This window comes from Squalius cephalus (assembly GCF_949319135.1).
Source record: "Squalius cephalus genome assembly, chromosome: 19".
Taxonomy (NCBI): Eukaryota; Metazoa; Chordata; class Actinopteri; order Cypriniformes; family Leuciscidae; genus Squalius; species Squalius cephalus.
Window position 1 is genome coordinate 15,279,981 of NC_137140.1, and position 27,933 is coordinate 15,307,913.

A 27,933-nucleotide genomic window follows, 5' to 3' on the forward strand; every position below is an offset into this window, starting at 1 on the left:
ATATCATAAAGCCGCATCTTTTTGGACAACTCTTTCCTAAACTCAGAAAAATGTATTTGCACTGATGGCAAACTCTCAGCCAGTCTCTCTATATCTTTAGGACCTAAAGATGTTTTGACTGCTTGTAGCTGCAGTATGGGGGTTGCAGATGGAACTGGATCAACCCCTTTTCCCCTATTCTGAGCCTTTTGTCTTGCTCCACACACTTCAACTGCATTTACATTGACATTGTCCTCTATTCTATAGAAAAACTAAGTCAGGATAAGTTTCATCTGACTGTTGGTTTTCTGAGTCACATTTGGTTGAGGCCTTATGGCCCACCTTTTTCTTGAGAGGACACTTGAGTATGCAATTGTTTGTTCTGTTCTTTTAACTTAGCAATACACTGAGCTTGTTCTTGTGCAATGGATAAATTCTCTGTGACAACAGATAATGGCTTTCACATTGTTCTCGCGAATACTTGCTCCTAGTATCTTTTTAAAATTTTCAATTGACCATACTTTGTCTGCATCAATACCAATTTTCTTGGTCAAATCCAATTTGACCGACTCTGTCACTATGGAGTCCATGCGTTCTCCTAACAAAGACTTGAATTCACTGTCTGTCCATAAAGGTGTAGCTAGGCCACCTTTCTCAGTTGTTGGAATCAGTCTAGCATTCCATCTAACCATTTTGTGAGTTTCTTCTTGTGAGTTACCACACAAACAAACCCTAAAAACTTATCGCTCAACAGAGGGTACACTTGTAAACTTTCCAATTTACCAACACTTCATACTTAACTTCCCTGCCGACAAGAACGGAGGATAAACAAAAATAACTAGCACGTAAAGCGAATCCTTCTTTGCCTAAAGCAAAGGATACAAAATATTAGCACATGCTGCTAACCGTCCCTGATAAAGCAGAGGATAAATCTTCACTAACTTTACAGAGGATAAACCTTCTCTAGCAAGAGGATAGAACAATATTAACATGTAATGTTAATCTTCCTTGCCTGGCAGAGGATATCTTTCATCTCTAAAAGTAAACTTTTTAGAGGATATATTTAGTTAACCAAACTTTACAGCTGTTTGTTAACTTCTTCTCTAAACGGCGCAGAGGAAAAACAAATTTGTACTGGTTTGCAACGGTTCTTTGAATAGAGTGAAAACTCACCAAATCTTTTTTGGTTGTCTTGAAGTTTCAAGATTCAGTCTGGAAAAGTTCAGTCTTTGAGATTCTTTGTGCTTGAAGTTTCAATCTGGATTCAGAAGATTCAGTCTGGAACTTAGTCAGATCTTTGTTGAGCTTGAAGTTTCATTCTGGATTCAGAAGATTCAGTCTGGAACTTAGTCAGATCTTTGTTGGGCTTGAAGTTTCAAGATTCAGATCTTTGAGCTTGAAGTTCTTTGTTGAGTTTCCTTTTTCTCAATCCGGGTCACGGCACCAAATTGTTGGAAACTTTCCTTTTTCTCAATCCGGGTTACGGCACCAAATTGTTGGAAACTTTCTTTATTCCTTCATCGAAGCAAGACCAGGAGACTTGAGATGGATCTTATTAGAGGTCTGCACGGGCTTTAAACTGAAGCCCGAACCCGGCTCGTACCCGCGATCATTTAACCCGACCCGACCCGACCCGACAATTACATTTACATGTTAAGCCCGAACCCGACCCGACCCGATATATATAGCCTATATATATATTAAATAACAATTAGAAAACCTGTTTAAACTGAACACCGAAGAATAATATTATAGCGGTGGTGACGTGTTCATGTAACATGTAAGGTGCGCTGCCAATAACGTGCCTAAAAGCTGTCAGAACTGGGAAAAGTAGCCTAATGATTTAGTATGTCAAATATATCAAGGAGACATTTCAATTGTTTATTAATAAACAAGTGTTTTCTGTGTCAAAGATTAAGTTGACGATGCTGATTCGCGATCTTCGCAGTAGTGAACGCGCCAGAGAGAAGTTCACATTTCATTACATAAGCAGAGAGCAGTCTGTTTTCTTTCGTTGTGAATTGCTTTGTTTAAAAGTACACATTTCATGCTTTCTATATATATATGTGTCTCAAGTCTGTGAGGCAAGTAGCTTATAGCCTACGCTGTGTTTCGGACCAGCACCAGTTCACGCGCCGGCGACTCCGTGTCCTGATTATATTGCCTGCTATAGCCTATTTAGCCTCTTATTTATTAAATTCAAGAAATTGGTTGATGAAACATTGATTAAAATTAAGATACAATTAATACAAAACGAAATTCACTTTAAAGACAGGCTTTCTAAAAAAAACGAACTTAATGAAGTGGTCAAAATCATGTATGCCCACTCCATTTGTCTCCCGATATTTTCGGGATCATCTTATCTTATTCATGCTTTTCACTTTTCATATAATCAACATAAAATTTAAAAAAACATATATTATTTTATTTAAACATGAATACGAAACTAAATTGTTTTTTAATTTACAACACATAGGCCTATTAGCCTACAGAGAAATTTAATGTCGGTGCGTCTTGCCGGTGAGCATGTGAGGGGAGAGATACAATTTTCGATCAATCATATTATTTTGCTCGATATGCCAATTCTTAATATTTGGTGTTTTAAATGCCTGTTTGAGATCTCTGTGAAAGTTTTAATTGTAGTGCCGCTTTCAGAGCTATTTACACAAATATATCCTTCTCAGTATGAGTTATGAAGGAAGAGAACGGCATCGACAGTCTGTGTAGCCTATGCACATTGCACATCTGTACACGCATGTACTTTCTCTCTCGCGCGTGCCGGTCACCACAACACAGCAAGCAGGCAAAGCACATGGCACGCAAACTATATATAGCCTATTTAGTTTTTCTTAGTTACAAACCCGAACCCGACCCGAACCCGAGGCTGTTCATTAAACATTAACCCGAACCCGACCCGAAACCCGCACATTTTTCGGGACCCGTCGGGCTCGGGTCGGGTAGCAGACCTCTAGATCTTATAAGCAGAAGATATTTATTCTTCCGAGTCTGTAGTTCATCAAGTCTAATCTAAATACACTTTACCTTGCAATTTTATATACATTTTAGGAGGAGGGACTTCTGGAGGTGGAGACAGATTCAAACAAAGCATGTAAATGAGTATACAGGTTTAGGTAACACACCCTAGACTGAGGGTCTGGCCAATCCTAATTCAATCAGCATAACAGTCTATTGCATTGCTAATCCAATCAGCCTAACAATTCAACGTCTGAGGCTGGGGCTTCGAAAGCCATTTGGGCTCCGAAAGCCATTTGCAGAACAAAAGATGACAGTCTCAGTGATCTGACTCATTTAACTTATAATGGAGAAAACAGGAATTGCAACTTTGCTGAGCCGAATCATTCGTGTGATATCATCATAATACGGAAGCATATTTGAAATAGATTCTTAAATTTGTTATTCCACACTAAGTAAATTTAGAAACTGATTTGAATTGTGAAACAACTATAGGTGGATTTTCTCTCTCTCCTTTATCTAGCAATAAGATAGATGATTTAAATCTGTTAATTACATATCTGGAAATATGACCAAACTCCTCAATTAGTTTTAACAAAGCAGGAATAGATGAATTTAGTTGTGAAAGGAATACAATTATATTATCTGCATATAACGACAGTCTGTGTTCTACCTGACCAATTGTGATTCCGGCTATGTGTAAGTGTGACCGCAATGCTATAGCCAAGGGCTCCATTGCTAAAGTGTAGAGTAACGGAGATAACGGACACCCCTGCCGACATCCCCGTTTAACTAAAATTGGTTTAAACACGTTTTTATTTTTTTAAATCTCTGCAGTTGGATGTAAATATAATAACTGTATCCATTTTCGAATGGCTAAAGTCTTATTACACTGTATTCAGCACAAACTCTGCTACAATAAAATGTCAGCAGCATATATGTAAAAGTTTGTAGTTTTGAGATAATGACGTTTATGCGTGGTTTGTGAACCACGCATTGTCACTGAAATAAGGTCATGAAATACTGATTATTTCTTCAAGACTTTTGAAAATTGCATCACGTAGCCTTGAATATTTGCTTCAAAACTATGTGAAAATCATCCTGCGTACTCATTCAGATAAAACAATATATTGATTTAAAATTTGCAAGACATGTTTGGTGTAAAAAAGCTTTATGCGAGGAGGCGTGAATCATCATGAATATTGATGTGTTTCATGTACTTTACGTCTTGCGACCCTGTGAGGAATAATACTATCGTAATAATAATCCTGGAAAATTTACCTCAGAATTGCTGGTTAGGTTCATTTCGAGGAGCAACGGATCCAGCTGAGGATTATGAATAGTAAGTTCTTTATTAAAGGGGGGGTGAAATGCTCATTTTCACTCAATCTCCTGTTAATCTTGAGTACCTATAGAGTAGTATTGCATCCTTCATATCTCCAAAACGTCTTTAGTTTTATTATATTTATAAGTGAAAGATTGGTTGTACCGAGTCTTTCCGGAAAAAACCGAGCGGCTGGGGGCGGGCCGTGTGGGCGGTGTGCTATAGCTGTGCTAACTGATCTAACAACAACACAGAGAGACATTTGAAGTAGTTTACTCACCGTGACTGCTCGATCCTTAAGCATTAGACGATCTGCAAATAAGTCGATCTGGGCTTTGTTTATAAAACAATCATCGTCGAAATGCAGGGAACAAAGAGTCGTGCACAACCTCCGTTGATGCTTCGAAAAAACAAACTCCATCCACTATTCCCTTAACGCTGGGTTCTTTGGGAATCTGTGCAGGGTTGTCTTGCCCTGCCAACCAAAAACCCACTTCTTTGGTGACATTGACTTCCCTAAAAGCCGAGCATAGCGCTTTGAGGTAACGTACTGCTTTCGCTCTCTTCTCTCTCTGGTCTGCGAGTGCGCGCGCGGCCGCGGAGAAGTGCCCTTAGGACCCATATAAGGAAATTCCGCTCTATCTTACGTAAGACAGAGCCATACTCGAAAAAAACTTTCCGAAACTTGTGACAAACCGGAAGGAGTATTTTTGGAACAAAAATACTCCTTCAAACGTACAACTTAACTTTTGAAACTTTGTCCATGTTTAGCATGGGAATCCAACTCTTTAACAGTGTAAAAAACTCAGTATGCATGAAACAGCAATTCACCCCCCCTTTAAGTGCTTTGTTCTAATCGCGAAATGGAATAGTGTCTGTAAACCGCAAAAAGACTTTAAATTTGAATCGTGTTTCTGTGTGTGAATGAATGAACGGCACAAATGTGCACTGTTGTTTACAGGCACTTACATTAGTAAACGTTATTTTTACATGAACACGTCTACTAGTTTAGCTTTTCCCAAACTATATTGCTATACTGAGATGAGTAAAAATCGATTGAAATATGTTGAAATTAAATGTCTTTGTATAAGCAACATATTAAACTGCAAATTAACATTTATATGCCCTAATATATCATAAAAACGATGTTACAGACAAAATATGAAAGGCAACCTTTCGTTGACCAGTTTTAGATAGATTATAAAATTTTTACTGTAAAATAGACTACTGCCACATTAAATAAGCTTTTGTTAGCCAATTTCTGCTCATGTTAAATATATACTATGGTTTGTCAAAAATAAAGTCATCAATTAAGATTATTCTTATTATTATTATAGTGTTTGTTCCAATGTAGGCTATATTCAAACTAATTAATCCTTAACTTTGAAATACGTATGATAAAATGTATACTTTTAAAAAAAAAATATTACACTTGAAATATTGTTAAAATAAAAAGTAATTGTTGTTGATTTACATGTGAAAACTTTTTAATAAAATAGCAAAAAATATATTTACAAGGTAGATGTAAACAAAATCTTAATAGGTAAATATAAGCCTTCTCATTAAATTATTTATTACTGTGTTTTATTAGTGACACATTTGGGGAGAGGATATATTCCAAAACTTTTTGAAAATACAGCATGAGAATTAACTGCACAATTACTAGAAATGTTTTCCTTGGATATTATACAATTTGCATGCATACAAAATGTGTGGAAAAAGACACATTTTTTTTCCCAAGATGTTTCCAACTCTAACTTTGAACCAATTCTGTAGAATGGCCCATATAGCCTATTTGAACAGGATTTGTTTCCAGGTATGAATGTGTAAAAAAAAAAAAAAAAGTTTTTTTATTTATTAATTTATTTTGTCCTCACATTCTTTCTTGTGGTTCCCTCTCAGTGACATACCTGACTGAAAGGCTCATTATGCAGCTCTTTATGTGGGTCATTGTCTTAGCTGTGATTCACAGCATTATTTATGATCATTCATGCCCCCACGCATATTGCATTTCCAAACAAAAAGTGTCTTAAAAAATTTAAATCAGTGTATTGTTTTATGTATTGTCTTGTGACTCATTTGTGACTCATTCAAAGGGTGGAGCCTGACTTACTGCAGAATGTTGATTGGTTGACAGAGTATCGTCACTTGCGCGTGCTACAAGGGGAATGACAACATAAGAAGCGCCATTTTTTTTAATGTACAGTTGAAATATAATGCTACTGTTATTGTGTCACGAAATATAGTTTTAAGAGTTTTTCAGGCGAGAATGTAGTTGTTTAAAGCTCAAATCTGTGGTTTATTGATAAAGATTTATGAAAATTTGATCCAGGTTGTGAGATCCAGGCGATCACGGACACCCGCCTGGAACAGCCTTTCCTTGGCTAGTCGTTCTGACGTTTGCCGCTGACTCTGACGTCTCAGTAGTGGTTAAACATGAGATCTAATTCGTCTTGTGTATATCTAATGGGCGATATTTGGTCTTGTGAATCTATAATTTGTTCCCTGGCCAATTGTTTTGGCTGAGGGCTAAGTGAAGTTTAATAACTTTATATATTTAAGCTATTTAACTTTCCGTTGTAAGGTTAGACTAGAGCGCTGACTTTGTATGTTTGACTGAATTGGTTGCTTTATTTCTTATTGTATAGCTTCTTGTACCTTTTACTTATACTTTTATAATGGCAAATATTGATAAAACTGAAATTTAATAAAAGAGACTGGGTTGAGTTTTGTCACTTTTAATTTTATTACAGTGAAGATGATCACTGTAATGTTGTTTACTGCAACATCTGTTGTTTAGTAAATGCACATATTGCCTGGACCATATTAAAATGTTTAATATTTTTATATTTAAACGAAAAGAGGCAGGGTTCTGTTTTATATTTCGTTTTGTTATAACAGAACGAAATATAAAACACAACCCTGCCTCATTTCGTTTAAATGTACTTTTCGAAGTATGTGAATCAATATGCGTTGCCTGAACCACATTTGTGTGGCTATAATGTTTAAGATTTCTTTAAATGAAAATGAAAAGAGGCAGAGTGGTGTTTTATAACATATTTCGTTTTATTGTTGCCTAAAATATACATACAGAGATAACCGGAGTAGCAGAGCGAGCTGAGTGACTCTTTCAAGAACGCGCTGTTCCATTTGAAGAATTTCCGGACTCGTATCCTCGGGAGTCATTCTCCTGAGTCGGACTTGGCAAGTCCGAACTTTGCGTACTTGGTATTGAGAAACGCCTAATGTCGGCACTTGGCTTCTTGTGACAAACATGCCGAGAAGCAAGAACAAGATCTGCTGTATGTCATCCATTGTTGTTTATGTCGCTTTCTTCTTCGCGTGAAAATTAAGTCGATCGCTTCTTTCCGGCATAGGCTACACCACGCCTATCAAGTAAGGGTACTGTTGGCAGTGGAAATGCTAGCCGATTCATGGTTTACCGACCGAACCGTACCGTACCGTACCGTACCGTACCGTACCGCTCAGTGGAAACGAGCCATTATGTGAATGATTAGGCAAGATGATTTTCAGTTCATTTTGAAGCAAAAATCTTGTGGACACATATTTAGTATGTGTTTTGTGGCCTTATTTCAGAATCCTTTTTTATTTTTTTCAATAACCATGCATAAACATTATTCTTTCAAAAATACAAACATGTACATACATGTTGCTCACATATTATGGTTGCCCTGTTTGTGCTGAAAAGAGTGTTATGAACCTTTGCCATTAAAGGAACACTCCACCGTTTTTTCATATTAAACTGTTATTCCCTTAACTAAGATGAGTTGATACATACCTCTCTCGTCTCAGTGCGTGCACTCAATCACTCTGGCGCGCGACGACACTTTGATAGCGCTTAGCCCAGTTCATTCATTAGGGACCAAACAGAGATGAAGTTAGAGCACTTTGACTCTGCGCAGTTAAAAGTCACATTGGTTCTAATGACAGAAGTGAGAGGGAGTTTTTCAGGCGTGACTTTTTACTGCGCCGAGTCGAAGTGCTCCCAAGTGCTATTCCGCCATACATTATAGTTATCCTTTTTACCCGCTTAGAAAAGCGCCACGTTTTATTTTGTCACCATACTTGGTCGTGTAACTGTATTTAATTAGGGAAAACGAGGAGGTGTTTGGTCGCTTCTAACTTCGTCTCTGTTTGGTCCCTAATGAATGAACTGGGCTAAGCTAAGTGCTATCAAAGTGTCGCCGCGCGCCAGAGCGATTGAGTGCTCGCACTGAGACGAGAGATGTATGTATCAACTCGTCTTAGTTAAGGGAATAACATAGTTTAATATGAAAAAACGGTGGAGTGTTCCTTTAATATGTTTATAAGCAACTGAAAAAAGCACAAATGTCAGGGCATGTCAAAACATCTCGAGGACCCCAAAAACACCTTAGACCGGTGATCTCAAACTCAATTCTTGGAGGGCCACAGCTCTGCACAGTTTTGCTCCAACCCTAATCAAACACACCTGATCCAACTAATCAAGGTCTTCAGGATTATTAGAAACTTCCTTGCAGGTGTGAGTTGGAGCTGGTTGGAGCTAAACTGTGCAGAGCTGTGGCCCTCCAGGAATTGAGTTTGAGACCACTGCCTTAGACCCTTAGGGTTAACTTAGACCACTTACATTACCGATACCATAAGCGATACGTTATAAACCGTTACACCAATGTAAAATTAAAAAATGTGAATCTGGTTCAGTGCAGGCAGATCAAAAATTTTGTTGAATATTAAATTATCCTAATTCTCTAGGATCAAGTTGCGTTTTTTTAATAAGAGGTTTAATAATTGCCTACTTAAAAGTTTTCAGTACATATCCTAATGACACAGATGAATTAATGATATTAAGAAGAGGATCTATGACCTCTGGAACCATCACTTTCAGTAGTTTAGTTGGTATAAGGTCTAACATACATGTTAGACATTATCTGTTGATTCAGATAATTTAATAGCAATCCTATAGCAACGAATGAATGGAATTTTTCCTCAAGGACACTACAATGCACTGTCTGATGTGATACTGTAGTAGACGGTTGCATAGTTATAATTTTCTCCTTTTTTTTCACAAATATCTTTATTGAATTTTTAAACGTTTTCCAGACATACAAAAGAAAAAAAAGGCCTCACCCCACTCTAGAACCCCATGCTCACTCCATCAGCAAAAAGTATAGTTTACATGTCACATGCTTTTACAAGGTGCAAGAAAGGCAACCACATATCTTTTAAAATCCTCAAGTTTTCCTCTCGCAATGTAGGTCAGTTTCTCCAGTGCCAGGTTGCTAGACATTAGTTTAATCCACTGGTTTATCTTTGGTCTTTCTGTGTCCTTCCAGTTCAGAGCGATTACATGTTTAGCCTGCAATAAGCAGAAACTAACAAGCTTCCTCTTTTTTGTAGTCCCTTTAAAACCATTAGGAAAAATGTGCAGTAAGCAGAGTTTACCGTCCATAGGCATGTTACATTCAATCAAACGGGAAATAAATGTAGTAACCTCCTTCCAAAAAATCTGAAGTTCCGGACACTGCCACATACAATGAAGAGTGCCCTTGTCTACACCACGTTTTACACAGACATCAGGAATATTAGAATTAAAATGGTGAAGTTTTACAGGAGAAATATAGGTTCTAAATAACCATTTGTACTGCAGCAATCTAAACCTGGTGTTAATAGTTTGCGTCTGTGCCGTCAAGTATATTTTTATAGCGCTTTTCACAATACAGATTGTATCAAAGCAGCTTCACAGTATTAAATTAAAATAATACAACAAGGTTTGTTTCTAGTGAAATTTATTGATTGATAAAATTAAATTAAATATTCCCAAAATATCCCCAAATTATCCCCAACTGAGCAAGCCAAAGGCAACAGTGGCAAGGAACCGAAAAAACTCCAAGTGACCTAATGGTGAGCTGAAACGCCATCAGGTAACCTAATGGAGAAAAAAAAAAAAACCTTGGGAGAACCCAGGCTCAGTCGGGGGCCAGTTCTCCTCTGGCGTTTATGAACTAGAGGCCGGATTGTAGTTTGAACTGTAAGATTAAGAATATTATATGAATGCCTGGCTGAAGAGATGCGTCTTTAATCTAGTTTTAAACTGGGAGAGCGAGTCTGAGCAACGAACAGTATCAGGAAGGCTATTCCAGAGTTTTGGAGCTAAATGTGAAAATGCGCTCCCTCCTTTGGTGGATTTGGATATCCTAGGTATGACCAAAAGCCTCAAATTTAGTGATCTTAAAGAGCGCGATGGATTATAGGGCGATAGAAGATCCATTAAATAGACTGGAGCTAAGCCGTTTAGGGCTTTATAAGTCAGTAGCAATACCTTGTAATTAATACGGAACTTTATAGGTAACCAATGTAGTGATGATAAAATCGGTGTTATGATCATATTTTCTTGATCTAGTAAGAACTCTAGCAGCTGCATTTTGGACCAACTGTAGCCTGTTTATTGAGGATGCAGGACAACCAGCTAATAAAGCATTACAGTAATCTAATCTCGAGGTCATGAATGCATGAACTAACTTTTCTGCATCAGAAACTGATAGCATGTTACGTAGCTTAGCAATGTTTCTAAGGTGGAAAAAGGCTGTTCTTGTAACATATGAAATATGATTTTCAAAAGACAGGTTGCAATCTAATATAACACCCAGGTCTTTTACTGTAGAGGATAAAGTAACAGGACATCCTACTAGGGCTGTAGTCAACCAAAGAAATGCTTAGTCGACCAAAGTCATGTCCTGCGCAACGATTAGTCGACTAAAAAAAAATAAATAAATAAAAGACGCGATGTTTTGACATTTATTCAACATTAATTAAAAAAAACCATTTATTAAACAATTGTCATAGAGCATTTATAAAACAACAACGAAAAAAATCAATAATACATAAAACTATAATAATAATACAATTCTTTGAAAATTAAGTGATTTTTTTTAACTGCAAAGTGAGGAGCTCTGTCCTAGGTCTATAGTGACAGTCACAATCGCGCACCTGACCACACCACACGCTACAAAAAATATAACTGCTAAAATTGCCAAATAATGAAAAAACCTAACAAAAGCTCTCGTTTATACAGGCTGTAACTTATATTCTTCTTTACTTTCAAAGCTATGGGTTAACTTTTGTCCAGCCGATCTAGGCGTTTTAAAACAAACACACAAAAACCCCAAATAGCCTGAAAAACAATCCTAATAATAGGCTGTATAGAAGGAAGGCCTATAGGTTTATTTTCGTTTTGTTTTGTAATAAATAAGAAGCAAATACGGTATGACAGACAATATAATCGGGCGCCCGCGCGGTCACATTGCACGTTAACTGGAGCGCATCTCATCCTAACTTAACGAAACTAAGTGTGTGCCTCACACAGACATGAGAAATACATCAAATACACAAAGCTTGAAATGTCTTTAAACGAAATAATTCAAAAAGAAAAATGAAATAGGCTACTCTGATTATGATCCATTATGTGCATTTCTCTCTGTAGGCTCGTTCACTACGGAGATGGCGATCGTCAACTTCATATTTGCAGCCGACACTGTCAGAAAACACTAGTTTATTAATAAAAATCAATGCACTCGTCACCGGATTTATGCACATCTTGCTTGTTGCACGCACACATATTATGTCGAAATAACGAGATATTATGTTGAAATAACATTATTAATAATAGCCTACATCTTTTAAAATATTTGATTGAATGCTGAATGTTGCGCTTGTTCAATTTAATAATAATTTAAACAATTTAATAACCGCTTCGCGTCGTGACCGCATTACCACCTCGGGTGTGCATTATTTTTCTATTATACTACAGGGCCGTTGAATGCTTGAATCTGATTGGTTGACGAACGTTCTAAGGTGTGCATTATTTTCAGGGAAACGCACAGCTAAAGTAGTTCCAGGCAGGTCTTGACCGCATTACAGTTCCATATCACTTCGCGTAGTTAACGGTAATAACGGAAAATAGGATACAATTCATAACAAGAAAAAACATTTAGCCGCATGCGCTTGATCTGGAATCTTCAATGTCTAGCTTCACAATCAATGGAAACATGCAGTTTAATTTGAATAAATAAAGTATATAGTCCTATCTATTAGAGTCCGACCGATATATCGGCAGGCCGATATTATCGGCCGATATTAGGCATTTTCAAAACTGTCGGTATCGGCATTTATAACGGCCGATAAATGAATATTTCAAAAATAAAATAAAAACGGACGAAACACCCTTCAACCATGTTATGAGGGTTGGCGTTGTATAATTTGTCCACCAGAGGGCACTCTACACCGTCCCTGTTGGCAACACTCGTGTATAACGCGCCACACATTCTGACTGCAACCTGATCCAGCCCGAGTCGGGCAGAGAGAACCGCGAGTGAGATCAGCGGTGAAGTGTGTTCATGGTGAGTTGGTCACGACTCACGAGACATACATTGCTTGAATAACAATTAAAAGAACATCCCTATCAGTTCTCTTAACTCAAATAAGGATGACAAAATTCGTGACTCATGTCCAGTTTTGCTGCGGTTAAATAAGCCGAGAGTGAAGCGGAACAACGCGACATAGGCTATATTCACATAAAATGTTAACACTGCAGTTCACAAAAGTTCATAATGTGCATGTGCTTTAATGCTTTGTCGGTTAAACATTTAATTTTAAATGCTGATGCGCTGTTCTAACGTGTGCGTTTCTCAGCGCGTACATGTGAAGCTCACATGCACTAAAAGCCTTTCTACCAGCGCCTGGATACTGGACTAAGTTATCTTTCGAGTCTTATTGTGCTAATACTGTTAAATACACACAAGACTTACATAAACAAAGTCGGTTGTCTAAAGTAAAGGCAAAAATTGAGAGAAAATGTGCTTGTCAAATGCGTGTACATTAGACGTGTCGTGCTCAGCTCTTAAAGAGACAGTAGCAATTGTAAACACATTGCCGCTTGTCCTTAAAGGGATAGTTCACCCAATAATAAAAATGATCTCATTATTTACAGGCACTCTAATGTTGTTCCAACTGTATTAATTTCCTTCTAATATTTTTCTAATATTAATAGTTTGAAGAATGTGGGTAACCAAACAGTAGCTGGTCCCCATTGACTTCCAAAGGAGAAAAATATACTATGGAAGTCACTGGGGTACATCAACTGTTTGGTTACCCACATTCATCCAAATAACTTATTTTCAACAGAAGAAAAAAACAACTTGAGAGAGTAAATTATGACAATTTGAATTTGTTGTCAATTTGAATGTGAAATTGTTGTTTTTGTTCAAAGGACTAAACGTTTAGTCTTAAAAAAAATCTTAAGTTTGTATTTTTATACATTTTATTTATCAGAACTTTAATATATTTTGATGTTCCTCTGTTCTGTTGTGACAATAAAAGAAACAAGTTTCTTTTTAAAATGCATTATCATATTATTTTAGTTAAAACTCATAAATAACTACAAATAACTAATGTTAGGGAAATTTGTTAATGTTTTGTTGCGCGTTTCTGAAAAAAAAAAATTTAATTTTTAAAACCAACAAATATTTGTACCGGTATCGGCCTTCAAAATCCTTTATCGGTCGGGCTCTAGTAGCCATCAAAAGTTTGTACACACCAATTGTAAAGTGTGTCCAAACTTACTGTACTATAATACACATAAATAATATTGCTACTGTATTATAATATACACATAAATAATATCGGCCGATATATCGGTATCTGGCTTTTTTTTATCGGTATCGGCATCGGCGCCCAAAAATCCATATCGGTCGGGCTCTACTATCTATAATCAATAGAAAATTAAACTGAATATAGGCTAAATAAATGGATAATCCTGCAGCACGGATTATTATTGCAGATAATATAACAAATAAATAATTATTGATAGGCCTACTTGTTAAAAGGGCTTTGTGTTTCATTTATTTGGCTAGTCTGTCATCTGTCAATAATAGAAAAAAAAGAATGAATTCGAATTAATTAAAAGGAATTGAATTAATAAATAAATAATAATATTGACGCACATGCTTTTCTGTCTCATTATTGCAACATCTCTCTCTCTAATAACTGCATTAATAACTGGGGACACACTTTAAGGCCGGTTATGAATGTAATTTGATACGTATGACTGATCATGCCCAAACACGTGTTCAGCGCGTTCAGTCTGTGTTCAAAGTCGGTGTTTAAAATCTGCTGCAGTCGATGAAAACAGTCAGAGAATGTGTCAGCTAGTCGTGTGTCCCCAGCATTAGTCTGCTATCAGCTCAAACCTCCGTTACTAACTCTAAAATGACGTTTTGGAATTAGCAACGGAGGCATTGGATTAGATGCGTAAGAAATTAGCCGTATACAAGAGCGTTTTAATGACAAAAACTTTACAAACGTCTTGAAATACATAATCTGAACAATGTTTCGAGGTGTGGTAACTGTAGTATAAGCGGAATAATTGACTTCAGGCCGTTGAATTATTAGAAAAATAATGCACACCCGAGGTGAACGGCCACTCCGCTTCGCGTCGTGACCGCATTACCACCTCGGGTGTGCATTATTTTTCTAATAATTCAACGGCCTGTCGTCAATTATACCTTACATAATTCAACGGCCTGTCGTCAATTATTCCTTACTTGTTCTGTTACCTCCAACCCCCGTTTTAAATCGCCGGATCCACCCTTCCTTTGCGCTCCGGGACCTCCCACTTTACAAATTAAGCACTGGTTCTAACTGAATGAATACAGCAAAACTACCTATATTCCTTACTGAGCGCGAAGCAGCAGTGCAGCCAGCCACAGGTGCGGTTCCCGAGTGTTCTACGTGATGCGCTAAACTGTGGCGCTATTACAAAATAGCCTAAATTAAAGCATTTAAAGTTGGGGATAAAACATAGGCTAATTATATTTAGAATACAGTAATATATAACTGCTTATAAAGGAATAAATATCAAGGAGTAAATCAATAAATTTCTTTATTGGTGAAAAAAAAAAAAAAAATGCAACTGGTCGACCAATGAGAATGTCAGTCGACCAAGACGGCATCGACCGATTAGTCGACTAAACGACTAAAGTTGACAGCCCTACATCCTACTATGTTAAAGTTGTATTGTGAGAGGTTTTGTGGGCGTTTTTTTTAACTGATAAGTAGTACCTCTGTCTTGTCTGGATTTAAAGGGGTCATATAATGCCATTTTTGTACAAGCTAATATGATTCTTTAGGGTCTAAATTAAAAGTTTGTAATATACTTTAATTCAAAATTCTCATTAGTATTGTAAGAAAACACTAATTTTACCTGGTCAAATACAGCTCTGTTTTCAGCACGCCGTTTAAGTGCATGTGTCTTTAAATGATAATGAGCTTTGCTCACCCCGCCCCTCTGTTCTGTGCGTACACCGTTTGTAACACAATAACCATAATGCGTTGTTCATTATAAACGTGGGATTATGAATTATATTGAGAACGTCGTACATAGAAAACATGCCGTAATGTACCCTGAGTGTAAACAGCTGCATTCATCATGAAGCGTGCAGCAAGCGATTTGCAAAGATTAACCCTCTGAGGTCTGAGCTGTTTTCTGGGCCTGGAGGTGTTCTGACATGCTCTGACATTTGTGCTTATTTCTGTTACTTGTGACATTTTCATGGCTAAAGTCTGATTACACTGTATTCAGCACAAACTCTGCTACAATAATATATCAGCAGCATGTATATAAAAGTTTGTAGTTTTGAGATAATAACATTTATGCGTGGTTTGTGAAAAAACAAAAAAAAATTGTCACTGAAATAAGCTCATGAAACCCATACTGATTATTTCTTACTGATTAAGACTTTTGAAAATTGTATCACGTAGCCCAGAATATTTGCTTCAAAACTATGTGAAAATCACCCTGACTGCTCATTCAGAGAAGACAATATATTGATTTAAAAATTTTACGACGTGTTTTGTGTGAGAAAGCTCTATGCAAGAGGCGTGGACATCTCATTATTATGTAAGCTTTTCTCACCTGAGAAAGACAAAAGACACTCCCTAATGGCCCTATTAGGAGCTATCAGGCCCTGCCATTCTGAGCAACCTTGCACAAAGAATGAGGAGATTTAAAAAAGAATGGCTTTTTGATTGTTTTTAATGTATTTACAACACAACATAATGACAAAAAAAACCACATTATTTAACACACTGAACTAAAGACAGAGACTTGAACTGTCACACACCTTTGTGCCATTCCTGAAACATAGTAGGCTACATACCTTTCATTTCCATGGTGTTTGATTTTTCACTTTAGCATGTTCATGTATGGAGACTTATGTGAATGTTGAAGTCAGCAGGACTTATCAGTGGCATCTTGTTCCTCTAAAAACAACAACAACAACAAAACAGCTGTGAACATGCTGATATCAAGAGAAATGCTGCACAATTTGGGGAATATATTTTAGATTTTTCAGGTTAAAATAGCTTTTTAAAATGTACAGAATACACACACACATATATATATATTAGCCTACTTTTACCATGCTGTGTTTTATTAGAATATAAAAACATCCTCGTGTTGAACACGTAGGCTATACAGCACTGAAAGGTTGCCTATCATTCTAGTTCACATTTCACATTTCATGTTTCTGTCTACATGTACATATATGACATTAGGCTTAGTTCATGTTTTTACTCCAAACTCATTTCATAACATACATTTTAATCTGGCACGACCAGTTTAACATGTCTTACCTTAAAAATCTTCTCATTTTCAAATCGCGTTCTTCTGAGGTAAATCCGAGGTAAATTCAAGGTAAACAGCACAGCACAGCACAGCTTACAGTTGTCCAAACCCGATGAAAGCAGAGAAGAGTAAGTTACGAAGTCTCTGCTTCTTTGTTTTGAGGTGATGAGGGCGTTTACAGGTCTGTGTTTCTCCGTATGGATCATTTGCATGTCAATCGCTCGTGCGCGAGTGGGTGTGGTCACATTATAGTTAATGAGGACGCGTTTGAGAAACTGTACATGCCGCTGCTTTCGTATGGATTACTTAAAAATAGAATATTTGTTTTTTATATAATTTACATACTTTAAAAATAGAGATTCCAAGCGTTGTATAAACATGCGTTTCAAGTCTGTGTGACAAACATTCGCTGAGTTACAGGTCATTTTCTGTCGCGTTTCAGAAAGAGTTTCACATTGAGACAGACGGCAGAACGCGCATCATGTTTATTTTCTTTGTTTTACGAAAAACACAACATTTTGTTTTTATTATGAGTGTACACAAATAAAAGAAGACATTTAACAGTTTTGAATGATGTACAATACAAGTATGTAAAATCAAAATCAACAGAGTAATTTGCACTGATATAAAAAAAAACGAGCAGATCACGCCGGCGTGATTGCCGACCTCAGGGGGTTAAAGGTGCCTTATGCAACTTGTTCCATAATAAAATATCCAATAATAACCCTTATATGTCATCAGCTAACGTTAAAACATAGTATCTGGCAGAGTGTCAGAACTGACATTCCCCCCACTGCCTTGGTAGCCAGCATATATTGGAGTCGGGACGTTTTGGGGCGTGTACATTTGTAAGGGTGTGTGTGAGGTGATAGCCAATGACAGGCTTTGAGGGCAGGTACACTGAGAGTTGCAAACACGCCCAATATTTTGTTAAAGTAATGGCGGACGCAAGCCCTACTAGCGACGGAGCTTGCCAAAAAAATAAGAAAAGAAAATATAGCAATAGAGCATCGGATAAAGCCCGGAGTAAAACCAGAGTAAATCTGGGTTTGGCGTTTGTCAGATGGCGGCAGATGAGGTTTGCATTTGGATTGAAGAGCGATGCAGAGTTGGCCACGTTTCTACTGGACAGGTACAGTAATGTAATACCTCATTTATCAGGTTAGCTAGTTAGTTCGCAAACATTCATTGTGATCTCTGCAAAAGAGACAATTTCATTGCTTTTTGGAGTTTTCAGATTTAAAAACGTCAATAAAGTCTCGTTCGTTCTGCTCTCACGCGGAACATATCGATTATAATATGTTTATACCGTCAAATGAAATCCTGCAGGTGTCGGCGCTTTCTCCGTCCATGCTATAAATGCACATCCTTGAATGAGCGCGGATTTTCTAGCGCATTTACTTGAACTTCATAGGCAATATGGTTTAACCCATTTGAGAGGCGGCCAAAATCAGAATTTAAAATGGACTGAATAAGCTACGAACTTGACGAGCGATGCCGCGCTGACATGTATGCACAAATTATCACACACACTCTCTCAGATGGTCTGTCTGACTGCAGCCTGCAAGCAAAAAGTGTCTCCGCCAACTGGGAAGCAAAGCTGTCAATCAAACTCCGTTAGTAACCGTTACCAGTGTAATTCAACTAATTGCCTATAGGTGGCTCCAAGTTGCATAAGGCACCTTTAATATTAATATAAAGGTTAATAAAACATTACACTCACTTCTGGAGGTTCAGCAGGAACTCGTTGGTACCGATCACTGATTTATATAGAATGACATTATATAGATCAGTGGGACCGATCCGTTTTTTCTCGTTTGTAAAGCTGTCTGGTGTGAAATGATTCGGCCAAACATGAAAGCAGGGTTGATCGTGGGGAATCCCCGTGAGGGAATCCCCGCGTCAATCCTTTGGGCATATCCCTTCAAAAACAAAACTCAGCCACTGCGTCTTCAACGGTTCGGATTTAGTAACATCAAAATGAGTGCTGTTTTTTCTTATTACACCGAAGATCACAATCGCAGACGCCATTCTGCTCATAGACAGTGCTCCAGTGAGGGTATCAACAATGACGCGCGGACTATGATGACAGACAGCTCGCTCACGAGCAAGGGCGGGTCTGTGTTGAAACGCTGCTGTCAATCACCAGTCGTGGGAGGGGCGTCGATTTTGTGACGGGGGTATTTTGAAATTTCAAAATACATTTGAAATTTCGTTATTTCAAATGCAGGCGTGGTGGGCGCGCTCATAATCCGCCGGCGCGACCACAACATTGTCCAACATCAAATGGCAAACGTAATGCAAGCGGAACGAAACTGCTCGTGGTTGACGGACCGTTTATCAGTTTGGACCAAAGCAGCGCGAGCCGATCTTGATCAAGCGACACTGTTACTACACAGCGCTGATAAGAGATCCATTAAAGAAAGCGTTTGAATTCGCAACAGAAGTAATAACATCGCTGCGAGATCTAGTGAGAAACATTCAGATTTCTCCGTTATTAACGGATCAAACAGCACTGACGTGGAAACCAGGAATAAACATTGTGGCATGAATGAACTATCCAGCGTCCACAGATCAGCAACATTCACCATGGATTTACCGTAGTAACACTCACTGCAACCAAGTTTGGCAGGAATAGTAGGCTACAATGCCTTCAAGTAACATTACGTCGGTTTTATTTTGACAATGTTATGAATACAATGCCCTCAAATGTTAATCATTCTGAACTAAAATAAACCTTTGTTTATAACTAGGCTACTACAATATTTTTTCCAAGGAGCTGTTTTGTTTTATATGCTCCTAAGAAGAGTCAATTATAGCTCCAGAATTGCTCAAAGTAAAAAAATGTCATACTTTATGATGTTAGTTTTAATTTAAAAAAAAGATTAAAAAATAAATAAATCCAGGAAATTTCTCTGGTATTTCTTTCTTTTTGCTGTATCAAAAATGTACCAAACCGAACCGTGACACAAGTGTATCATATCGAACCGTGAATTTTGTGAACAGTTACACCCCTACTGTTTACACAACAGCTGATGCGAGAGTAAGTGTAACATAAAGCAATTTGGCAAACGTGTTAATCTCTTGTTGCATGGGATTAAACATGAAATTTCTGTTTAATAAAGCACTCAGAAATGTGTCATTTGCATTTGTATGTGTCCCCATCCCCCCCCCCCCTCCCCCCACGCGCGCGCGAGCGACACTGTCACCTTTTTTACTCTGAGGAGTTTGCAGGTCTGAAAACCAATGGATAAAACAGGCACCTTCAGAAAGCCCAAACCATGAAAAACATCCCAAGACCATTATCCCACCTTCAACATTGGTCCATATAATTTTGCCTACAGTATATAGTGTAGCAAGGTAGTCTTCAGAATTTTTAATAATTTAATAATTAAATTTTAGGGGACCCCCCAAGAGTCCTAAGTCATTTCGAACCCTGCCCACAAGTCCACATTTTCTCCAGCACTTATTGCTACCCCAACTCCCAGAGCGGAGAGACTTTAGTGGTGTCCTGAAAAATCGGATTTTAGACTTCCAGTCAAACTCCTTCCACATTTGACTCCCCACCCCCTTATGGCAACCAGAACAAACACCTACCCAAGTATCATCATCCAATGTCACATTGAGTTCCATTTCCCATTGCTGTTTTATATGTTGTGTATTATCCGACATATCCATCATCAGTTTGCAATAAATTAAGGACACTTGTTTTTTCATTACACCATTGTTTTCAATCAGATGAATCAAATGTTTTTCTATATTTGTTGGTTCTCTTCTGAGCTGAACCCAGTCCTTATGTTTTGTTAAATAGTCCCTTATTTGTAAATATCTGTAATGGTCCCCTGAGGGTAGATTAAAGTTGTTTCTTAGTTGGGCGAAGGTTTTCATTACATTTCCCTCAAAGAGTTGGTTTACAGTGATAAGCTTTTTCTCCGCCCACTTATCAAAGCCCCTGTCCGTTAGAGATGGAAGAAATTCAATATTCCTGCTTATGGACATGGCTCGCGAGAGGGCCACCAATCCTCTTGATTGTTTTTGTACCTGGTTCCAGATTTTTAGAGTATTTTTAACCCATAAATTTTCGATCTTCATGTTCTTCTGTGTCTCTAGACCAATAAATGGGAGCCTCGATAGAGATATTCCAGGCATTGACTCCTCCTCCATGGAGACCCATATTGTTTCTGGATCATGAATGATCCAGGCCACGATACATTATTATGTTAGGCAACCTCAGGCCACCATTCTCCTTATCTGACATCAGAATTTTAAGGCGCACTCTTGGCCTTTTGTTCTGCCAAATAAATTTTGAAATGCATTTTTCTAATGATTTGAATGCAGATTGTGGTACAAAAACAGGGAGGCTTTGAAATATGAACAGTAATCTAGGTAGAACATTCATTCTAATACATTCAATTCTTCCTAGGAGAGAAAGTGGAAGTACATCCCATCTATTCAAATCGGTTTTGATTTCCCTAAATAACTTTTCATGATTAGATGAAAACAACTGAGTGGTCTTAGGGGTAATTGTTACTCCCAGATATTTAAACCCCTGTGTGGAGTGTCTGAATGAGACCAAATTATCTAACTGTGATGGCCAGTTCCCAACAATCATTAATGCTTCAGATTTGTTTGTATTAACCTTATATCCCGATACAGTACTATACTCATTAAGGCTTTGGAGCAGGGCAGGAATGGTGGTAATAGGATTTTCCAAAAATAATAAAATATCATCAGCAAAAAGAGACAGCTTATGAGGAGCATTGGTTTCATCTCTTATTCCCTGTATGAGAGGATTGGATCTAATCAGTTCGGCCAGCGGCTCTATGCTAAGTGCAAATAAAGAGGGGGAAAGGACTTCACCCTGTCTAGTGCCGCGTCCCAGTGAGAAAAAATCAGAGCAGTGGCCATTAACCCTTACTCGTGACCTAGGGTCTTTATAAAATATTTGGATCCATTTATTAAAGGTGTCATTAAAACCCATATGTTTGAGAGTCTGCTGTAGAAAGGCCCAATCTACTCTGTCGAACGCCTTCTCAGCATCTAAGCTGAGAAGCATTGATGGGGTGTTCCTTTTTTGCGCTATTATTTGGAGATTTAAGGCTCTTCTGACATTATCTGTTCCTTGTCTCTGTGCAATGAAACCAGTCTGGTCAGGTTTTACGAGTTTTCTTATGTGGTTTTGAATTCTGTTTGCAATGATGGCCGTAAGTATTTTCAGATCAACACATAGAAGGCTAATGGAACGATAAGAGGTGCAGAGTGTTGGGTCTTTGCCCTCTTTATGGATGACACTAATAATGGCTTCAGACCATGACTGGGGGGGAACACCTTCTGAGAGCGCGTAATTATAGACCTTATGCAGAATTGGAGTCAGCTCTTTTTCAAACACTCTGTAATATTCTCCAGGGAGTCCATCCACTCCTGGAGATTTGTTATTTTTAAGTTTCATAATGCTTTTTTTAATTTCTTCTTTTGTAATTGGGCTTGTTATTTGGTCAGCTTCCTCCTCGGTCAGTTTACTAAGATTAATTGATTTAAGCAGATCTTCAGTCTTTTCCATCTTATTTGGGCAGTCCTCTTCCCTATACAACTCCTGGTAGTAACTGGCAAATGCCTTTGTAATATCCTTCGGCTGCTGCATCATATCCCCAGATTTTGGGCATTTTATTTTATGCACCACTCTACTTGATTGCGATTTACGCAGCTGAAATGCTAACAGGCGACTAGCCCTATTACCAAATTCATAATATTTTTGGTTTGTGAATCTCAGCTGCCCCTCTGCTTTGTAGGTTAACAAGTTGTTCAGTTGTTGTCTAGTCTCTTTTAGTTTGTCCAGTAAGTCATCCTTCCGAGTTGTCTGAAATTCTTTTTCCAATAGGACAACTCTTTTGTATAATTAATATTATTTTTTTATTTTTCAAAAAGACAAGTGTCAACTTCTGTTAAGGGCAACATCTCCTAAACCATAACAGACAAAAACCTACAGCTATTCTTAAGAATAACATTCATAAATAAACGAAAAATTATTATAATCTATGAACGAGAACACTGTAGCCAACAAACAGCTCACAGACAGGTGTTAAGGGTTTGGCCGCCGCCTAATTATTAAAACATAACACAATGGTTTGGCCATTAGTTATTCCTGGAAAATAAATTAACGAAAAAAAAATTAAATAGAGAATACTGTGGCCTAAATAGACTGAATGCGTAAAAGACGCCTTAACTTATTTTTCTCAGGTGTCAAGGGTTAGGCCCCAACCAATCTTACATAACAGAAAATATTGGCCTACCCCACTCCGAGTCAGTCACTTATTTTTATTCAAGAACACAAGCATGTCTACGTGCTCTGGGGTCAAGCGGGTACGCAGTTGATTAACCACAAGGCCCGCAGCGGAGAAAACCCTCTCTGATGGAACAGAAGTCCCGGGGATGCAAAGGTAGCGCTGCGCCAATCTTGCCAATCTGGGAAAGCGCGTCTGGTTTGCCCTCCACCAGTCAAGCGGATTGCTTTCTAGTGAGGGGCGACTATCTTTCACATACGTATCCACTTCCATCTGTGGATCCGTGGCATCGGCTGTGCTGTAATCATCTCCCAGTAGCAGACTCATTGCACTCTCCTTGTGGCTGGCTCCACTGGATGGGCCCGCTGTCACAGCAGCATCATCATCTCCTCCTGCAGCACCAGGCTCTTCTTCCTCACCCATGTCCTCCTCCTCAATAGCTGCATGCTCCATGTCAGCACAGAGTTCCTTGAGTTTATCAAGCACTGCCTTTGTTTTTTCTCTTGATAAAAACGGGAGGTGTTTATGTCGAGGGTCCAGGGCAGAGGCGATCACCGCTGGCATTGCAACCAAGCGTTCGCTGTAGTCAACCTGTGACGAACAATACAGCTGAATTAATGTCTATAATAAATTAATTGATAACACTTGATATTTTGAATTGTAGCCTATATAACGCCCAATAGGCCTATAGCCTGACTATGTGTAGTGTACGATGAGGCCATCTTTAAAAATATTTTGGTTTGCCGCAACAGCCAAAAAAAAAAAAAGGTCGGTAGGTCGGTCTATTTTTTTTCGAGATTCATTGTAAAAAAAAAAAAAAGTAAAATTTTGCTCAATTTATGACCAGTGAACGCGCCAGAGAGAAATGCACATTTCATTACATAAGCAGAGAGCAGTCTGTTTTCTTTTGTTTTGAATTGTTCTGTTTAAAAGTGTACATTTCATGCTTTCTATATCTATATATGTGTGTGTGTCTCAGGTCTGTGAGGTAAGTATACGCTGAGTTTTGGTTGATTTAAGAGACCAGCTCCAGTTCACGCGCCGGCGACTCCATGCTTTAGCCTACCTCTTATTTATTAAATCCAGGAAATTGGTTGATGAAACATTGATTAAAATTAAGATACAATTAATAAAAAACTAAATTCACTTTAAAGACAGGCTTTCTACAAAAACAAACTTAATGAAGTGGTCAAAATCATGTCTGCCCACTCCATTTGTCTCCCGATATTTTCGGGATCATCTTATCTTATTCATGCTTTTCACTTTTCATATAGGCTAATCAACATGAAATTTAAAAAATATATATATTTTATTTAAACATGAATATGAAACTAAATCGTTTTTTTCGTTACAACACATAAGTAGGCTATTATTATAACAAGCGGCAAGTCGGTCGGACTAAAAGGGAAAAAAATAATTGGGTCGGTCCTAAATTGACAGTCGGTCGGGTTACGGCAAAAAATAATATTTTTAAGGATGGCCTGAATGAATTATAAAAAAACGATTACTCCTAAAGACAAAATTATAACTTACCTCCATGCGTTCACTCAATGACTGTTGAACCATGGCCTTGAACTCCGCTACCCGAGGCCTGTCATTGGTAGCGATGGCCATGTGCTTATTAATGATGCTGAAGGTGATGGGGTAGATGTGGGAGATCGACACGGTCTTCTCAGAAGACATGATAGTGGTTGCGCATTTGAGGGTTTCCAGGACAGGTTTAAGATCAGCCATTATTGCCCAGTATTCGTCCTTGATCTCGAGAATTCTAGCATCCTGCAGCTTTGTGACGGTGCGGTCGGACAAGACGGCTGTCACTGCCCATCGCTGTTCGTGAAGCCTCTCAAACATGTCGAACACCGAATTCCATCTAGTTTTGCAGAACTGGATGAGCTTGTGTTTGGGGAGCTGCATCTGTTCTTGTTTGGCCTCGAGTGCTTTGCAAGCTACAGTGCTGTGATTGAAATGGCGAACTAGTTTTCCGGCTGCAGATATAACTTTATACACAAACAGCTTAAATGCGTCATTGATCGCCAGTTGTAGTGTATGGGCGAAACACGCAACTGATACCCAGTCCACCCTTTCAGGAATGTTGGCAGCCACTATATGTTCGCGTTGTCGTGGACACATGCGACCACTTTCCCTGTCATTCCCCAGGCATCTACCGCTTCGTTTAGTGTTGCAGCCAGGTTGTCGGCGGTGTGACTGCCTGGCATACTTTTCGTGAGGAGTACTGCTGATTTAACCTGCCAGTCCTTGTCAGTCCAGTGGCAGGTGACTGTCACATAACTCTCTGTGGTTAGTGCTGTCCAGCAGTCTGTCGTGATGGCTACACATCTGGCACGATACAGGCGCGCTTTGAGCTCATCTTTTTTGCGCTTTTAAAGCGCTCTTCAATGCGTGTGGTTATGGTCTGTCGAGACGGGACTGTGTAGTTGGGTTCAAGGAATTGTATAAGCTCTAGAAAGCCCTCACCGCTTACAAAGTCAAGGGGCAGCATGTCTTTTTCAACCATTCCACATATCTTTTGGGTAATAGTCTCTGAGCGCTGTTTGTCACATTTCCTACCAGCTAGCATAGATGACACGGTAGGTTGGCTTTGGCTACCTTTCCCACCCGAAGAGGCTTGCGGGTGTCGCGTTTTCAGATGATACATCATAGATGATGTGCTGCTACTATATTTAACTGTATCACACAAGTTGCAACTTACATCTGTGTCATTCTTTTTGGTGAAATGGTCCCACACACTACTTTTCTTTGCCCGCTTCATCCTGTCGTCTGCCCTGGCTCTCTAACCTCGAGTGTTTTAGCCTGTTGCCTTTACTTTTCGCAAACCTTGTGAGCGCGCGAACCCAAATGCTGTGACCTCGCGCCAAATGTTTTTATTGGTTTAAGTACAAACAGGTGAGTTATGAAAAATTGAGTGTGAGGGATAATTTGTTCACTTAACACAAAAAGATCTTGGAATGAGATGGCTAACTGTAGTAGCGTTTAGTCCACTGTCTATAATAGCCTAATTTAGATATCACGTTTTTTTTTTTTTTACCGACTACCGACAACTTTGACCGGTTAACGTTGATACGGTCAACCATCGGTCAAACGGTCATCGGTTAACATCCCTAATTGAGATACAGCCTTGGTCAGAAGCTAAAAGTAAATCATTTGTGATTTTAACGAGCGCAGTTTCAGTGCTATGGTGCGGCCTAAAACCAGACTGAAACTTTTCATAGATGTCATTTTCTTGCAAGAAAGAGCCCAGTTGAGCAGACACCACTTTTTCTAATATTTTAGACATAAATGGTAGATTTGAAATGGGTCTATAATTAGGGGCCAAGCACCGAAGGTGCGGAGGCACCTATTGTTTTTAGGGGCTAAGCACCGAAGGTGCGGAGGCACCTATTGTGTTTGTTCCGGTTCTTATTAGGGGCCAAGCACCGAAGGTGCGGAGGCACCTATTGTATCTGTTCCATTTCTTCTTATTATTATTCTTCCGCCATTGGAGTCTATGGCAGCCCATAGAACCGATTGCGGGAAAGTTGTTTTGGTTTAAAATTCTGATAGAGGACAGTCCCAACATTAATTACACCAATTTTGGTGTTTCTAAGTCTTCCCTCTAGCGCCACCACCTGTCCAAAGTTTCACTTTTATTTTGCTAATAACTTTTGAACCGTAAGGACCAATCAACAAAATTATTTTTTCCTCTGATTCCTGAGCTCATGCCGATTCGATTGCACCCTATGACGTCATTTTCCGGCATATAAATATGACCGCCATTTTGAATTTTCCGAAAAAGCTACTTTTTCGAACTCGTCCTAGACGGTTTGTCCGATTTGCACGAAAATTGAACCAGATCATCTTCAGGTAGTGCTGACAAAAAGTTATGGAATTCAAATGGATTCGTCAAACCGTTTTCGATAAACGCACAAATAAATTTTGCATAGCGCTAGCAAAAACAGTCGTAAGGCTGTATCTCCGCAACGCTTTTTCATATTCAGACCAAACTTGATACATGTCATCACAAGCATGACCTGAGGCAACATGCTGCGTTTCGGCGCAGCGCCACCTACTGGTCCGGAGATATGAAAAATGGCTATTTTTGCTTATAACTTCTTAAGTTTGTCCAAAAATCATAAAATTCTTGTTAGATTCAGGGCAACATGCCGAGTCGACTGATATCCAATTTTACCATATCGGCCATTTTGACTGTCGGCCATTTTGAATTTTGTGCTAAAATGCTGTATTTTAAGAACACATGAACGAATTGTTATGAAACTTGGTATGGGTCATCAGCACGATGTCCTGAAGGAGCGTGAGAAGTTTCGAAACAGCGCCACCTATTGGTGAATTTTTTTTCCAAATGCTTATAACTTTGGGTGTGGTCGACTTATTTTCACGAGACTCATCTAATTAGACTCCTGAATCCTTGCCGAGTCCAACGATACCAAACATGCTAGGTTTCGCCTTACGGTTTGTGTAGCGTTGTGATTTGGCGCTTAAAAAACATTTGGCTATATCTTCGAAAGCGCTTGTCCGATTGAGACGAAACCACCGTCAGAAGTTTGGAAACATAGGTCGATAGCTATACGCCAATGCCCAAATGCAAAAATATTGATAGTAAGGGGTAGTAAAATTCAATCAAAGTCATGTGTCAGTCATTTTTTACGTGTTTTTTCATATAAATGTCTATAACTCTGAAG

At 38.5% G+C, this 27,933-nt stretch overlaps 2 protein-coding genes across 3 annotated transcripts in view; one reads left to right on the forward strand and one right to left on the reverse strand.

Moving 5' to 3' along the window:
• The window catches only part of med1 (mediator complex subunit 1), a 272,844-nt gene that overhangs the window by 61,552 nt on the left and 183,359 nt on the right, over nt 1–27,933 (forward strand). The window lies entirely within an intron of this gene.
• LOC307147185 (E3 SUMO-protein ligase ZBED1-like) lies at nt 15,897–26,359 on the reverse strand. The gene is made up of 2 exons (XM_079851721.1): nt 24,770–26,359; nt 15,897–23,827 (listed from the first exon to the last, which is right to left on the reverse strand). The coding sequence occupies exons 1-2, from the start codon at nt 25,364–25,366 to the stop codon at nt 23,261–23,263; spliced, it is 1,164 nt and encodes a 387-aa protein (XP_079707847.1). The 5' UTR covers nt 25,367–26,359; the 3' UTR covers nt 15,897–23,260.

Bases quoted from the DNA above. Each gene is read 5' to 3' on its own strand.
- LOC307147185 (XM_079851721.1), bottom strand. From the start codon at position 25,366: ATGTGTCCACGACAACGCGAACATATAGTGGCTGCCAACATTCCTGAA. The intron at 23,828-24,769 runs GTAAGTTATAAT...TGTTCGTCACAG, and splicing joins CATTGAGTGAACGCATGGAG to GTTGACTACAGCGAACGCTT.